We start from the raw sequence: 17,347 nt of genomic DNA on the forward strand, positions 1-17,347 counted from the left end.
TATTTACAGACTGCGTCATATGGCTGAAATATTGCTGAGTGCAGCGTAAAACAACAAACAAGCAAACAGCTGGTTCATCAGGGAGCCTACATGTGAGGAAACTGTTTCAGGTGTGCTATGACCTGGGGTGCGTTCTGTTCCACCAAGAGGAATACAAGAGAGCCTACGAACTGTTTACACAGTGCCAAACTATCCATGACAAGGTGGGACAGACATGGAGAAACACCTGACGTTATATATTATCTGTGACAAACACATGTCCTTCCACTGCTATCAAATAACAAACTTTGCCATGCATTTATGTTTTGCTCTTATTAGATTTTGGGTCAGGGAATATGCAGTCAAAGTAAATGTATTCTGCTCCTTTGTCTGTAGAGATCAGTTTCACAGGATGTATGTGTATATGAGAAGGAAGATCTGTATTAGTCGGTGTGTGAGTCGCTGTATTTCAAATACTTCATGGATGTTCCGTGGTGTATGTTGTGTAGAGTGTCTGCCTGAAGAGTGTAAGATGTTTTTATTCCCTGGCTGCGTCATTCCTAAAGGTACCCATGAAGATCCGGGTTAGAATGGGTCTACAGCAACCCATGTTTGCCGTAAAAGGTGACTATGCTTGTAGAAAGAGGTGACTAATGGGATCAGGTGGTCAGGCTCGCTGACTTGGTTGATGCATGTCATCGCATCCCAATTTTGTTGATCGATGCTCATGATGTCAATCACTGGATTGTCTGGTCTAGACTTGCTTATCTACAGACCACCGTCATATAGCTGGAATATTGCTGAGTGCCAGCTCGGTGTCAGTATCATGTCTCTAGCTTGGATAAAACTGCTAAAAGTCCAGGCAAGTACAAGCAGCGACATGCATACAAGTTGTAAGCATTACCTCCTCCATCACATGTAAGACCACGTGCGACTGCTTTGTTGTATTGTGATGTGTGTCTATTTAGTCTAATGACATGAGGCCGTTTATTACTTATGGAAGTAAGAGTATCCTGATTTGGTGCATGTACTTTGTGCGAACCCCACCTTTGCTTGATAGTAAAGAAATCTGTAGAGCAGACTGCCACAAGGCACATGTAGCCCAGAGAAATATTTTCGTTTGTGGTCTCAGAGCTCAATGGTTTCTCTCTTGCACTCAGTACCTGCATGTTGGGTGTTGGAGGAATGTAGTATATACAAAGCAGTGATGATGGAGTCACTGTAACAATGTTTTCTTTCAGCTGAAAGAACATATCTACATCAGTATTGACACTGCCAGACTACGTGGATACCTCATCAGCTGCTCTTCACTACTGGGGATTGTTACAGACCCACACAAACTCAGCATATTCCAACGAGCAGAAAACTCCAGAAAGAACAACTTTGCAGGCCTGATTGACATCCTCCTTGACGATAATGTCAGCCAAGAACTGAGTGTTTTGTACCGAACCAGTCTTGAAGATGACGTCCTACATGCAGGGAAGGGATGTGAAGTGTTGTACACCAAGGTGTGCATATGTAACGTTGTCCGCGGTGTGATGGAGGGGAAAGCGTTGGTGTCACCGGTGTTGTTTGCTCTCGAGAAGGCAGACCAGAGTGTGACAATGTTCTTAGTAATGACCATTAGCAGGGCGATGAAGGGCGCCTCCTTCTCTCAGAGAGCTAACCTCAAGTGTTTCATCCAGCACCTGATAGAGCTGGCGGAGCCGGAGTCTGGGTTCACCAATGCTGTGTTGGGGAGTGAGCTGGCCACATACTTCGACAAGGAGGAGTGCATGGACATGGCGTTGGGGGACGAGGGGGAGCAGATGTACTTGGAGGACTTCGATTCCGAGGACCCAGGGGGATCCTCTGCCAGTTTCCCAGCATCTCGGGGTGGGTCTTGTCATGGCTCCTGTTGTCCTGGCAACAGGCTAACTGCCTTGTAATTGTTGTCAATTCTTGTTAATAGCACCTTATGTACTGATGGAAATGTGTTTATTCCTTTGGTTCCAGTCTTTATACAGTGTTTAATATGATTTTAGAACACAACAAGACAGTCAGGCAGGTGACCCACAAGTGTTGCCTGCCCATCTTCAAAGTTACCTGTCCTCATTCAGGCACTATAAATATTGAAAAATAGCAAAAACTAGGTGACAAATCACAACTTGAAATTGAAATAATGCAAATTTGAGAATCTACGAGTTATAATAACATTGAAAATGTAAGTAATTTTAAAATTATCTGGCAGACAGTCGGGCAGGTGGAGGGGAATTTCATGCAGCCTGACAGAAAAGTTGCCAGCCCCAAGCTTCAGAAATGATAATATTGAGAAGGAACCAGGTTTTCATGAAATTCTGTTAACAAAAGCTTTAAACAAGTTAGTATGAAAATGAGGCAGTGATAAAGTTTGATAAATAATGCTGATAATGATGACCAGCTCATTTCCCCTGGTATGGACATTCTGACAGGTTCTTGTCAGTAAAACAATGTCAGTGTTTTATTTTGTAAGTTTCATCCCATACAGAACCAACCTACAATTTGAGTGACCTTGAGGGAAAACTGTTGACCTTGTACGACCCAGGCCTGCTACGAGATGTTGTCAGTGACCTTCATGGGAACCGAAACTGGCGTTTTCCACAGTTTTTGCAGTTCAACGATAAGGTAGGCTAGAGCCCTGACACAAAATGTCCTTCAGACGTGTGTATGACCATGATGACCATGACCTTGACCTCGATCTTAACATGTTGTCATGGAAATAACCTTCCCTTTTCTACAGTTTGTATGTTCTACTGATAAGGATATTGCTGTGTTCGGTAGGCAGATAGTTACTGTGTTTACAAAGGTTGTCCCTTTATTGGCAATGTATTTATTTTGTCCCAGACAATAGCACAATATATGCAGTCTGTGTATTACTTATGTAGCAGGAATCAACACAATCACTGAAACGCTGTTCTTCTCCATGAATGATGTACAATTGTGAAAAGTTAGAATCATGTTTAGCCCTGGTGTTCTGGTTACTTGTAGTGGAAGGTTCCTCGTGAGATCCGCCAGCTCATTGATGGCCTGAATCACCACGGAATGCAGAAACCATTTGTCTATGTGCTTGTGTCTAAGGCAAGGCACTGTATGGAGGTCAAGGTGAGTACAGGGTCAAGGTCAAGGTTTATAGAAGCCCTTGAACTCATTGTTAAAGGCTTACAGTCCTATCAATTACCAGTTATTAGCATATAATATCCAGTATCATATCAGTAGAAATGTAAAATATATCCTCCTATTTCTGATTTCTGAAAAAGCTACATTTTTATAATAAACTAAAATAATTGCCACACTGTTTCAAAATTAATTACCTCATCAGGGTTTACCATGACTTACAAAAGTGGGGGTCAAAGGGACCCAATAATAATTTTAAGGGTCCTTGCAGGCAATATGAGGGCCCTGTTAAGTAATTAAATGGTGTTGTGTACTGTATGTGTGATAATTACTTTAGAGCCTGGAATGAATCAGTGATCATGTGGACAGTGGTCATGGTTGATGGATGAAATGATAGATATCCATAACTGCTCTTGATGCACTTTTGGTACAATGAATATTAGTGTGCACCCCTCAGGACGCAGTTTATTCTTTTTCTGCGTCCAGTCTTAAGGCCTGACACAGCACCTGAAATTGACATCATTTCTTCAATATGTCAAAAATGAGATTTTCTGGAAGCACGTTTGTGTGTCACGTAAAACCCTGCCTTACAAACAGTAAAACGTAGATTATGCCATATATTTGAATGTTAAACATGAAAAGGGAGCAAAGCAATTTCACATACAAGTAGTGGTGTAACGATACGGCGATACAGTATTGTATCCCGATGCACAGCCCACGATACGATGCATCGATTTGGAAAGCATGTATCGCGATACATACGATATTTTCATAACACAGTTTTACTTACGTATTTTCTTGAGGATAGTGCGCACTTTTTTCCGAAAAACACAGCTGTGTAGAAGGGGGTGCGCATTATACACGAATTAATGAGCTTTGATGTTTTTTTCCCCCATGGAAAGACATTACCGTGAGCACGTAACTCCGGAAATACCATGTCAACAAATCCATACTGAAGTTCGCAAATTATTCTTGTAATTACACTGTCTGGCTATAAAAAGTGTTCTTTGTATATCTGGACTTATGTTTGTAACTTATTTCATTAATTTTATTCAAAATTCCTTTTGATATTGTTTTAATTAATTTCGGCGAAATCGTGTGTGAAGAGATTGGAAGATCACACAACTCACCGTTATTTACAGCAACCACGGTCAGATTACCGCTATGACGCCTTGAAACGAACTTTAGTTGACAGAGAATGGATACATATATCATAAATGCAATACTTTGATTTGTTAAAAGTCATATTTGTTTTTTTGGACGATTCTATGTCAACACGTAGTTCTCGCGATCACGCGATCACGCGCACGGGAGCCTTGACGGTGACTGGTCAGACTGGTTCCATGTAAAAAATAATACCCAGCAATAGCGATCAGCTGCTTCGCTTAGGGTTATAATTATTTTAAATATGTTTAGTAAAAGCTGCACTAAATTAACAAGATGTTGGAATATATTATTCCTGATAAAAAAAAGGTTTTAGAATTTGTACTGACAAAGTTTCTCGTCACCCGTTCGTTTGCCAGACTTCGCTGAAGGGGTACGGTGTAATTTTTTTTTTCTGCGCATAATATTCAAATTTCTTTTTTTCCAACATATTGAACCCGCTAGAGGGGGGTGCGCATTATACATGGGTGCGCACTATACTCAAGAAAATACTGTACTTTGAAAACTGAAATGCGTATAACAGTTTCAAAGCCAGTTTGTTGTTTCAGTAAAACATACTGTATTGCTGACAATTTGCTATAACAGTAAATAAACACCTTATATCTTCTTCAACTGTACTTGTCACATCTTTTAGAGAGCAGAAAGACATCAACTTGGCTTAGCTTGTACCAGTAAACACTGTATCGTGATACGTATCGTATCGCGACCCGTTTCACGATACGTATCGTATCGCGACCTTCCTGTATCGTTACACCTCTACATACAAGATTCATGTATAACACATAGATATGTCCTATTTAACTCCATACCTCAGGCAGTAATCATTCATTGTCCAGATATTTGACCGAGCACGCCAGCTGTTTGCCGTGGCAGACTCTGTGGTCAGTGATTTGTCCTACGTCCTGTCAAAACACGTGCGCTGGCAGTCCCTGCTAGCTGACCTCCGTCAGTACGACCTCAACCAGACGTTTGGAGAGGGCTGCACGCTTCAGGACCTCGTCAAGAAGACCAAGACCTGTCTGACCACCATCAGACTAGGACAGGGTACGTACTCACTCACTCACTCACTCACTCACTCACCGACCAACCCACTGACTCACTCACTCACTCACCGACCAACCCACTCACTCACCGACCAACCCACTCACTCACTCACTCACTCACTCACTCACTCACTCACTCACCGACCTACTCACTCACTTACTCACTCATCCAAACATCCACTGACCAACCCACTCACTCACTCACTCAAACATCCACCAACCTACTCATCCACTCTCACTCACTCACTCACTCACTCATCCAAACACCCACCAACCAACCCACTCACTCACTCACTCAAATATCCACCAACCTACCCATCCACTCTCACTCACTCACTCATCCAAACACCCACCAACCAACCCTTTCACTCACTCACTCACTCACTCACTCACTCACTCACTCACTCACTCACTCACCGACCAACCCACTCACTCACACACTCACCTAAAAGCTTTAGTTTCTAGATTAACCCTGGATGGCTGTGTATAGGTTACATGTGTTTTGATTGGTTATATTTGGTGTTTGTGTGTGTTTCAGAAATCCAGCCGAGTGAGGAGGTGTTGGAGGAGTGCACGGCGTTCCTGGTGAACATCAAGGACTGGGACTACCTCTGTAACCTGGAGAACACCGCTAACGGATATATTGAGGTCAGTGGAAGATCAGCAAAGGGAGATAATGTTGTCACATCAATGTCTCAGGAGTTATCTCCCCCTTCATAATGCATTGCCATGACATGCGACCTGGTAATCTAGTGGATATTCCACCATCTTTATGTGTTTTGTCTTAAAATTTGTATTTGGTGAAAAGTGTTAGATTTTGTGACTGATTTCTTTTCAGCTGAGTCGGCTGTTGGCGTGTTGCTGCAAGGAGCTGCCAGTCATTCGGACCGCTCGGAAACCAGCCCGGGACCTCTGGGATGCAGGTGAGCAGGACATACACTGTAGCCATCACATGGCTCATTCTGTAATATCACAAGTAATATCACAGTTATTTCAATAATGAAGGTATTTAGTAGCCATGGTTACAGTATACACGCCGTGATATTGCTAATATTGCTAAAAGCGGCATAAAAACATACTCACTCACTCTCTCAATCTATGCCAAAAACCTTTTAGTCTGTTACCCCGAAATTTTACTGTTATTATGTTGACTACTGTTATCTGAGCTTACTAGACCAAACAGATTATTACTAGACTTGGGCTTCGGACAAGTGCCTAACGTCACATACTGTAATACCTGTGATAAGTGAAACAATTAGTGACTTTTGTATAATTTTAAAATATTTCTACCAGAAAAAGAATTCTGGCTGCAATGCTGCAATTCACTATGGAGAGTGGCATCACTTAGCCTTGCCAGGATCTGCTGGTCATGGGTTCGAATTCTATAATTGTTGTGATTACGACTCTGTCAGCACCATATCCATGTGGGTGGCTTTCACCAGAGTTGAGGGGTGGTTGGGTAGCCTAGTGGTTAAAGCGTTTGCTCGTCACGCCGAAGACCCAGGTTCGATTCCCGACATGGATAGAATGTGAGTGTCCCCTGCCGTTTAATTCCTGGAATATCACTCACTAACTCACACACTCACCAGAGATGTAAATGTGAGCCATCTTGAGCTTGCCTTCCATATAAAGCTGACATGCTGTTACATCACTGAAATACTATTCCAAGTGGCATTAGATCCCACCAATGACCAGGTGTTGACTCCGCCTGTGGTGTCCAGTGTTGCAGATCTTCCAGACCAAGACGCAGCACAAGCGAAGCAGCAGTGGGCGGGAGAGCGCCATGCACAGAGACTCACAGCAAGGGATGCTGCCTCGAGACTCCTTCATCAGCTTCCTGCTCAAGATTACGGTACTTACACCTGGGATGTAGCACCTACGTATCTTTGATATCAAATATATCTCCGTGACTCATGAAGATCCGGGGTAGAATACGTCTTCAGCAACCAATGCTTGCCGTAAGAGCCGACTATGCTTGTCGTAAGAATCAACTAACAGGATCGGGTGGTTAGGCTTGCTGACTTAGTTGATGCATGTCATCGATCTCAATTGTGTGGATCGATGCTCATGATGATAGTCCCTGGATTGTCTGGTCCAGACTCGATTATTTACAGGCCGCTGTCATATAGCTGGAATATTGCTGAGTGCGGCGTAAAAAAACAACAAACAAATCTCCGAGGAATGCCGAGGAGGTTTTAAACTCTTTATTGACTAGTGTTGATATTTTTTATATCAAAAGGCACAAGGGTGAGATTCTATTTATAATCCAAAATCATTATTTTTCACTTTGTGAGCAGTAAAAACCAGTGTCTTTAGTGTATAAAGTACTGCTAACCAGCTTCAGTAGCTGACATGACCTACAAAGCACTGTGATGCAGGTCCATTGCAGCTATATCTCCTTGGAGCCAACACTTTATCTTATCAAAGCAATATCTCCTGTAAAAGCCAGTTAAGGGTGATAAAAAATGTTGCCATGATGTTGCTGAAATATAGCTGACAACTGCGTTAAACAAAAAAACTAGCATGTTGGCAAACATGCTTTGAATATCTTAAACACAATCATTTTGCCAATAGACACCATCACCGAGATCTCAAACACTGGCGCCATAGGCACTAATACATGGTATCATGGTAGCTTAGTCACCAAGCCGTTGTGTTTCACTGTTGTGATGAATGTACCTCGGCCATGAAGCCTGTGTTGATAAGGTAATGGGTCAACATTTGGTTCTGATATTTTGTAGGCTGTGTGGTTTGTAGATGTTATTTTAGTTTAAAAGATATGCGGGCTTCTTATACCCCTGTGTTTTCTCTCCAGGACCAAAGTGTTCTCACTCTGTTTATAGCATCCTTCACCAAACTTTTCACAATACTCAAGGTAAGTGGTCTGTTTCTCCTATAGTTAGAAACTAAATGTTAAATAGTATCAAATCAAACTTTGAGAAATATTAAGATTTGAAACCTTATGATTGGACATTGTCTTTCCTAGATAGGTTGCTGACAATAAGGTCACTGAATAAGTCCTTTTCCACATGAACTCATATCAAGAAAACTCCATGAACAATGTTGGTTGTGTGAGTGGTCAGCTGCTCAAATCCTGAGAGACCTTTAGGATGTCTACAGTTGATTAGAAGGAGTCACTAGTGTTGTCTAAGATAGTTCAAAACAATTGGCAGAGTTGTGTCCCTTGACAATGTCAGGATCCCTTATAATCTATGTTTGTGCAGACATCTGTGAGATTCATCACTCTAAGCATAACACTGACATCAGATGGAATACTGTTCAGTGGCACTGAGACCAAACTTAGTCATTCATTGGTTCGCTGGAACAGTGATAGTAATAACCACAGCTAGTAGATTAGAAATGATTTGAGTTTTTAACCTTTGCTGATTTTTCCCAGGATGATATAACAAGCCAGATAGCCAGTGAATATCAAGCTCTGTGGCCAACAGCAATTGCCAAGTGAGTACCTTGCTTCCCCATGTGTCTCACTACGTGTCTCATGAAGTGTCTCTACTTGTCTTATGATGTGTCTCTGTGTCTCTGCATGTCTCATGTGCCTCACTGATGTCTCGCTACATGTTTCTACATGTCTCATGATGTGTCTCTACATGTGTCTCACTGGGTATCTCACTGATGTATCACTACATGTCGCATGAAGTGTCTTTACGTGTCTCATAATGTGTCTCAACGTGTCTCATGTGTCTCACTGAGTATGTCACTGATGTCTCACTACATGTCTCAAGAAGTGTCTCTATGTATCTCATGTTTCACTATGTATCTCATGATGTGTTTCTACGTGTCTCATGGTGTGTCTCTACATATCTCACTGATGTCTAACTACATATCTCATGATGTGTCTCCACGCATGTCACTGATGTCTCACTACATATCTAATTATGTGACTTTTTCGTTCCTCATGATGCGCCTCTACATATCTCATTACTCACAGAGTATCTCACTACATATCTCACTGATCTCTCACTACATATCTCACTGATGTCTCACTACTATCTTATGATGTGTCTCTACATGTCTCATGACTGATGTGTCAGTGATGTAGAAAGCAGTTTTATCTGTATGATATTGATAAGAACACATCTAACTGTGATGTAGGAGATCTGTAGAAGGGCATTTAGTTAAGTGTAGGAACAATGTCTTAAACATTTTGTTAAAGTACAAAACTACAGCAAGCATTTCAACTGCTGTGTGACAAACATGAGTTGCCAGGGACCAGACGTTTAATGGTTGACTGTGGATGTTATTTGAGATGAATGACTTGTGTCCTCCTCAGCGCTGGCGGCCTGAGTGTGGAGAGTATGGAGGATGCGCTGACCACCCTGATGAAACACTCCCTCACCGTGGTGCCCACCCAGCAGTCCTGGCTCCGCACACAGGCTGACATATACTTCGGTAGGTTAATGGCTCCACTCACAGGCTGACTTTTACTTCGGTAGGTTAACGGCTCCGCACACAGGCTGACATATACTTCGGTACGTTAACGGCTCCACACACTGGCCGATATCTACTTCAGTAGGTTAACGGCTCCACACACTGGCCGACATCTACTTTAGTAGGTTAAAGGCTCCACACACTGGCCGATATCTACTTCAGTAGGTTTACGGCTCCACACACTGGCCGACATCTACTTCAGTAGGTTAAAGGCTCCACACACTGGCCGATATCTACTTCAGTAGGTTTACGGCTCCACACACTGGCCGATATCTACTTCAATAGGTTAGCAGGACTGCACACAATGGCTGATTTATACTTTGGTCAGGTAACAATGTTTTTGTTACGAGGTAAACTTTCATCTAAACCTGTTATTGACACTGTTTGATATTTCCCTCTGGTGAGACTTGTGTTTGGTTCCCTGCAGCTCAGAATCAGTACTCTGCTGCAATGAAGCTCTACCTGGAGGTGGCGGTAGTCTCCACCGACTTCTTCTCTCGGCCGGTGCCCAAGAGTGTGTTCGATGATCAGGTCGGTGCAGAACAGTCAGTTTCATGATATTTTGCATGGTCAATTAACTGAGGGTCTTGTTTTAATAAACTAGATAAATTGGAAATCGAAAATTAGATGGTGACAGCATCTATCAAAACCATAGAAAAGCAAGACTTGATTGGTATACTGTGAGTTCTTTTAACATGTTCAGAGCCAGGCTGATTGTGTTCCCTTGTTGTTTTCAGATCTACCGACGCATGATGAAATGCTGTTCATATTTGCAGTGTCATACACAGGTGGGTAGATGTCATATGTAGGTGGTAGATGTCATATGTAGGTGGGTAGATGTCATACACAGGTAGGTAGATGTCATACACAGGTGGGTAGATGTCATACAGAGGTGGGTAGATGTCATACACAGGTGGGTAGATGTCATACAGAGGTGGGTAGATGTCATACAGAGGTGGGTAGATGTCATACACAGGTGGGTAGATGTCATATGTAGGTGGGTAGATGTCATACACTGGTAGGTAGATGTCATACACAGGTGGGTAGATGTCATATGTAGGTGGGTAGATGTCATACACAGGTAGGTAGATGTCATACACAGGTGAGTAGATGTCATACAGAGGTGGGTAGATGTCATACACAGGTGGGTAGATGTCATACACTGGTGGATAGATGTCATACACAGGTGGGTAGATGTCATACAGAGGTGGGTAGATGTCATACACAGGTGGGTAGATGTCATATGTAGGTGGGTAGATGTCATACACTGGTAGGTAGATGTCATACACAGGTGGGTAGATGTCATACACAGGTGGGTAGATGTCATACACAGGTGGGTAGATGTCATACACAGGTGGGTAGATGTCATACACAGGTGGGTAGATGTCATTCACAGTTGAGTAGATGTCATACACAGGTGGGTAGATGTCATACAGAGGTGGGTAGATGTCATACACAGGTGGGTAGATGTCATACACAGGTGGGTAGATGTCATACACAGGTGGGTAGATGTCATACAGAGGTGGGTAGATGTCACACACAGGTGGGTAGTTGTCATACTCAGGTAGGTAGACGTCACACACTGGTGGGTAGATGTCACACACAGGTGGGTAGATGTCATATGCAGGTGTATGTTAGGGGAGTGCCAGACTTTAATAAACCAAAGAGAAATTGCTTTCATGTTTTGTGAAATGATTGCAGTCTCCCAGTCTATCCTGATACATGTACATTGTGTTGATCAAATGCTTCATTCATTTGTTTATGTACATGCTGCAGAGATTTAGCTAAAATACTGGTGATTGCCATAAAACAATATTCACTCTTTCTCTCCAAACTACTCATATTATAAGTATTAAGTTGTATTAAGATTTTCTAATGCACCATGAAAGTTGTGTCCTTTAGGTGTTCCAGGATCTGCTGATGGTCATTTGTCTGTAAGCCACACAACAGTTCTGGTGGGTTCCACCACAGAAGTCTACAACCTTCATCTCTTTAGATTTCCTGACAAATACCTGATGTGCTGTTGATGAGGGTGTTATGCCAGCTAACTGTTCTCTCCTGACTACTCTCTCCTGACTGCTCTCTGCTAACTGCTCTCTCCTGACTGCTCTCTCCTGTCTGCTCTCTCTCCTGACTGCTCTCTCCTGACTGCTCTTTCCTAACTGCTCTCTCCTGACTGCTCTTTCTTAACTGCTCTCTCCTGACTGCTCTCTCCTGTCTGCTCTCTCCTGACTGCTCTCTCCTGACTGCTCTCTCCTGACTGCACTCTCCTGACTGCTCTCTCCTAACTGATCTCTCCTAACTGATCTCTCCTGTCTTCTCAGGTCGCTGTTCTGTGCCAGTTCCTGGACGAGGTAGACTATGCTGCAGCCTTCAAGGCGCTGCAGGAGAAGACAACATACGACGCCATGGACGCCTACTACACTTGTATCTGGGACGTCAGCGTGCTGGAGTACCTCACTCGTATCCTTCTCATGCTGCTGGTGAAAACAAAAAAAATACCAAAAGACGTTAAAAGATGGTACTTGTTGTTACCCTGTCTGGCACTCGGCATTAAGGGGCTAAAACAAGGACTGGTCGGCTCAGAGTCAGTATACTGTGTCTGAGTGGGGTATTCATGTTAAACTGCGGCATGGTATCTCAGTGAGCTAGCACTATAAATCGGCATAGTCCAGACTAGTACAAGCAGCCACACAAACACACACACGTACATGCATGTCGCTATATAAGTGCAATAATCTTGGACGCGACGTTAACCCGATTTTCACCTCACCTCACTCCTATCTCTAACTTTGCTCTTACTTTCTGCCATTCATATAAGTGTAATCTGATGACCTGAATGAGTTGTTATTGTCTCTTAACGACTAGATTTACATGGCAAGAGAGGAGAATTAGAGAAGAAACAGTCCGCTGTAAGTATCATTCCTTTCTGTTCTAGAAGAAGCATGTGATAGTGTCATGGCTTTATTCAAATGCAGTGGGGTAGCCTGGTGGTTAAAGTGTTTGATTATACACTGAAGGCCCAGGTTTAGATTCCCCACATGGGTGCAATGTGTGAAGATCATTTCTGGTGTCCCCGGCTGCGTACAAACTCAATCAACCAATCTCACCCACCCGCTCATCCAAATCTCACTCACTCACTCACTCACTCACTCACTCACTCACTCACTCACTCACTCACTCACTCACTCACTCACTCACTCACTCGTTGAATACACTTAAAGGCCTTGAGGTAGCCAAGTGGTTAGAACATTTGCTCACCATTCCGATACCCCAGGTTTCATTCCACATATGGCTTCAGTGTGTGAAGTCAGTTCCTAGTCTTCCCTGGTGTGTTTTTGCTAACTTAGAAGGAGAAACAATATCTGTCCTCATGTTTAACCAATAAAATGACTCATTTGAAGAATAATGTCTAGTAGGTTATCTATTTGTTCGGTGAAATAGATTGAATGTTATTATTGCTGACTGTTATTATTGCTGTGTCTCAAACCACTGGAAGCAACCCATGCTTGCTGTAAAAGGCGGCTATGCTTGTCGTAAATGGCGACTAACGGGATCGGGTGATCAGGCTCGCTGACTTGGTTGATGCATGTCATCGATACCAATTGCATGAATCGATGTTCATGATGTAAATCACTGGATTGTCTGGTCCAGACTCGATTATTTACAGACCGCCGTCATATAGCTGGAATATTGCTGAGTGAGGTGTAAAAAAGTAGCCAAACCAAAAATCAAACTGCTAGAACTGACAGTGATGCTGGGTAGCGTTCGCTCACTCATATTTCACAATGGCTGATGTGGCTGGAAATTGCAGCCAACTGCAACAAACTCCATTCATTATGAAGTGATATATGTTTGTACACTGAAATTGAATTGACTCTTTCATTAATGCCAGATGGACCCAGTGATATGTGCTTCTGTTTCAGCTGAGGGCACTGAGACAGATGGACCCAGTGATTAAGTGCTTGATATATGTGCTTCTGTTTCAGCTGAGAGCCCTGAGCCAGATGGACCCAGTGATAAAGTGCTTGACATATGTGCTTCTGTTTCAGCTGAGAGCTCTGAGCCAGATGGACCCAGTGATAAAGTGCTTGAGATATGTGCTTCTGTTTCAGCTGAGAGCTCTGAGCCAGATGGACCTGAACAGCAGCAACCCAGAAGAGATTCAGAGGCGAGCCATCCACGTCCGCAAAACCAGATTTCTCCGTTCACTTGCCAAACAATATCTCTCATGATAAATACTGCTGCTCTTATTATTGGAAGTGATCTGGGGGTAAACTATTATGTTTAACAATATCAAGTAAAGTCAGAGTTATCAAGAAAAGATTACCATCAATAGATCTCAAGGGACGAAGCTACTTTTGATGAAAACTGCTGATGAAGCTGGGTTGTAGTTGATGGCATTTAGCTTAAATCAGAATGTCTTGAAAGTTATTAAGTTCTATTCCTTTCATTTTTTTGCAATACAAGGATGTTCTTTTAGGTATCATATTAAATTAACATTCAGTCTTCCTCTTTGCTGTGATGAATGTGCATGTTGCGTTCCTGCTGATACAAACAATAAAAGTTTATTCTGTATATAATAATAATAATAATGATAATAATAATAATAAACCATTTGTGAAGTGCATTGCACCATACACTATGTATGATTGAAGTGCTGCACTGTTTTGACCTTGGTCAAGGGTTCAGTGTGCACTGGACTTTTCAATCTCATCTCCCTGGAGAGTATACAACTAAACCTCAGAATGTGTCAGAAATTAATGGGGTCTACAATCTTGGGGCTGTGGAGGTTTTCTTCTGCTGTATCAGTTAACTGACGGTCCCTTTAATCTTGAGTTTAGCACAAGGGTACTGACAAGGGTACTGACAAGGGCCCCTTGGCTTTCATCCTTAGCTTCGAACCCTGTAGAAGTCTTTGTAACATCTGCCCAAGTCCAGCACCCATGACAGTAGGGCTGGGACGACTCCAAATTTACTACCCCGGTACCCAGCCCCCTATTACCCGACCCTACCCGGATACCCACTGTAGGTCTCAGGAGATGTCTTAAAATGTCCAATTGGGAACATTTTTAGCATAGCCCTGGCAAATAGTATTTAGATACACGTAATAAACAATCTGGTCATTCATACACTGAAGTTGAATTATGTTATATCTTTATTCAACTATATGAAAAGTCAGAAGGAATGTGTGCATTGTCAGAAAGAAATGTGAACATAAGTGACTTGTAGTGTAACCATAGAGTTCTAGATCATTTTTGTCATTAAACAATATAGCATGTGACTAACCACAGGTCCGGGTAGTCCTGTGGGTACCCGGGTCCTACTCAGTACCCACCCGACCCGGGTACCCGAGTTACCCATTCCAGCCCTACATGACATTTGAGTGGTCGACAGAACAGTACCTACATCTCACTTCGTACCAGTACTAGCTGACCCTTACATCACAATTAGTCTTTTGATTGTAGGATGTTGGGTCAGGTAGAGATGGGTTGGCCCCATGGTCAGTGCTGCTGCTCAGCTTGTCACCTGGGCCACCTGGGTTCAAATCCATGCAGGTTGTGATGTTTGAAGACCATTGATGGAGTTCCATGACCTGTGGACATGTTTGCAATACAGTGAAGTGGGTAAGCCATACTGGCCCACTAACCTACATTTCATTTCAATCAACATAACATATTTGTGTATCCTCATTCCATTTAAAGAGTTATGAATTTGATTCTAGGACAAAAGTGGCTGTGTGTTGGAATTGGAATGTAAAGAGTTTGATTTAAGATGATGCGGTTTAGGGACTGTTTTTTTATTGTGGGAGGAGGACGCAAATTAATATTTCCCCCTTAACCCTTAGACTGCTTAATTAGTTTGAAGTTTGTCAATACTATCATTGGCCACAATGTTTAGAATGTTTAGATGTCTGCCTTGAAGGACATAGGGACTGTACATGGATGATCAAGTATCCAGTCAGCGAGTCTGCTACTTTAGTTCATATATCATAAGATCCACTGATAATAATACTAAGAGCCAAGTTCAGGCTAGACTATCATTCTTGATACAGATTAACTATCATTTCATGACGTCATCGCAGTCACGTGACATTTCTAGTCCTAGCCTTGCTTCTGCAGATTTATTGAGACCCTAGTAAACAACAAGAAAATAATGTATACTATCACAAGTGTATGTGAACTATAAGCTGTAGAGCTTCATTCACTAAGCCCCAAACTACATCACAGCTTCCTGAATCCTCGAGGATGCTGACGTCATTCTGTACACTCCATGATGCTGCTCAGAGCAAGGTGGAAAAGATGCAGCAAGCTTCAATTTCACTGTGGCAGGATGGTGTATGGAAGGTTTACAATAGATCACTGCTTTAGCAAACTACACACGACCATGTTGTCAAGATCTCATCTCTCTTTGTATTCTGAAATCGAAGTCAAACTGTTCCTTTTACAACAGTTGTCAGTTTAGTTAAGGTGGGAATACGCTTAGGACAAAAACCAAGGGAGATAATTGTGTTGGAGTGTGTTCACATTCGTCAAAATATGTGACAGTCATACTGAGAAATCATGTCAAACATTGCATTTATTAATGTTTCATTCAGACATTGAAATGTGCTACAATGTACTTTATCTCTGGGTCACTCAACAATGTAAGTAATCATTGTACAAGTTAAGAATGACCATGGGTGTCCAGTAATCTAATGTACAACAGAGTTGTGTCCCTTGTGCATGACAGGAACCGGTGCTCAGTGGTTCAAATCACAGATTTGCCCTCATTATGTTTCTAGGTTTGTCAGCACCATATCCATGCATGTGGATTTCACCAAGGTGGTAAACATCTAAGACCTGCATCTCTTCTGGCTTTCCTCCCACATCAAGTTGGCATGCCATGTAATAAACACTTTTCAGAGCAGAGTTAAAGCAAACACACTCCAGTTAGGTATGGTAAGTCTGATAGGAGGAGACTTTCGAATCAGATCCTGACTAGTGATTATCTTGAAGATATTTTGAAATCAGCCATTGCCAGTAAATGCAATATGAATAGTCTTTTGTGAAATACTGTACATTCATAGAGGTTATATGAAGTCCGATGTCGTTTTGTTCAAGATGGGATATTCAAATTCATATTTGTAGAATTTGTAGACACTTTCATGCTTACAGTGCTCAGTGTGTTAAGTCATTCAGATAGTGTGAAGCTGAATCATGTTATAGACTTGTTTAATGAAGACTCCTTGTTTGTAAAGAGAGTTTGTGTTCTAGAACACCGTGTAACACTGTCTGAGTGTCAGACACCTCATCATGTCAGATAGTGCCCAACAATTGTTGAAGATATTTTGATACCAAATTTGTGCAGCTGTACATATATTTACGATATGTCTGTAATGTGTTGTACATATTAAACACATTCCTTTCTAGAACAGAGTTTTGTGTTTGTCAGGATGTTTGCCCACACACTCAGGCACAGACACTCACACACACACACTCACACACAGATGCACACACTCTCAAACACACATTCAGCCACACACTCAGACACAGCCACACACTCATACACACACACTCAAACACACACACTCAGACACA

The 17,347-nt window shown here is 42.3% G+C and overlaps 1 protein-coding gene across 1 annotated transcript in view; it reads left to right on the forward strand.

The window, feature by feature from the left end:
* LOC139454009 (integrator complex subunit 8-like) overlaps positions 1–15,506 on the forward strand; it is a 32,716-nt gene extending 17,210 nt beyond the window's left edge. The window contains exons 9-24 of the mRNA XM_071235482.1: positions 111–203; positions 1,221–1,854; positions 2,486–2,622; positions 2,986–3,099; positions 5,112–5,319; positions 5,857–5,966; positions 6,157–6,241; positions 7,040–7,170; positions 8,134–8,193; positions 8,716–8,777; positions 9,610–9,728; positions 10,195–10,298; positions 10,505–10,555; positions 12,092–12,230; positions 12,636–12,679; positions 13,883–15,506. Of these exons, the coding sequence (XP_071091583.1) occupies positions 111–203; positions 1,221–1,854; positions 2,486–2,622; positions 2,986–3,099; positions 5,112–5,319; positions 5,857–5,966; positions 6,157–6,241; positions 7,040–7,170; positions 8,134–8,193; positions 8,716–8,777; positions 9,610–9,728; positions 10,195–10,298; positions 10,505–10,555; positions 12,092–12,230; positions 12,636–12,679; positions 13,883–14,002 (2,211 nt within the window). The 3' untranslated portion in view covers positions 14,003–15,506. The remainder of the gene's footprint in view (positions 1–110; positions 204–1,220; positions 1,855–2,485; positions 2,623–2,985; positions 3,100–5,111; positions 5,320–5,856; positions 5,967–6,156; positions 6,242–7,039; positions 7,171–8,133; positions 8,194–8,715; positions 8,778–9,609; positions 9,729–10,194; positions 10,299–10,504; positions 10,556–12,091; positions 12,231–12,635; positions 12,680–13,882) is intronic.
* The last annotated feature ends 1,841 nt before the right edge of the window (positions 15,507–17,347 follow it).

The sequence above is a fragment of the Haliotis cracherodii genome, unplaced genomic scaffold (genome assembly GCF_022045235.1).
Source record: "Haliotis cracherodii isolate W230 unplaced genomic scaffold, xgHalCrac1.p SCAF_10, whole genome shotgun sequence".
Lineage (NCBI taxonomy): Eukaryota > Metazoa > Mollusca > Gastropoda > Lepetellida > Haliotidae > Haliotis > Haliotis cracherodii.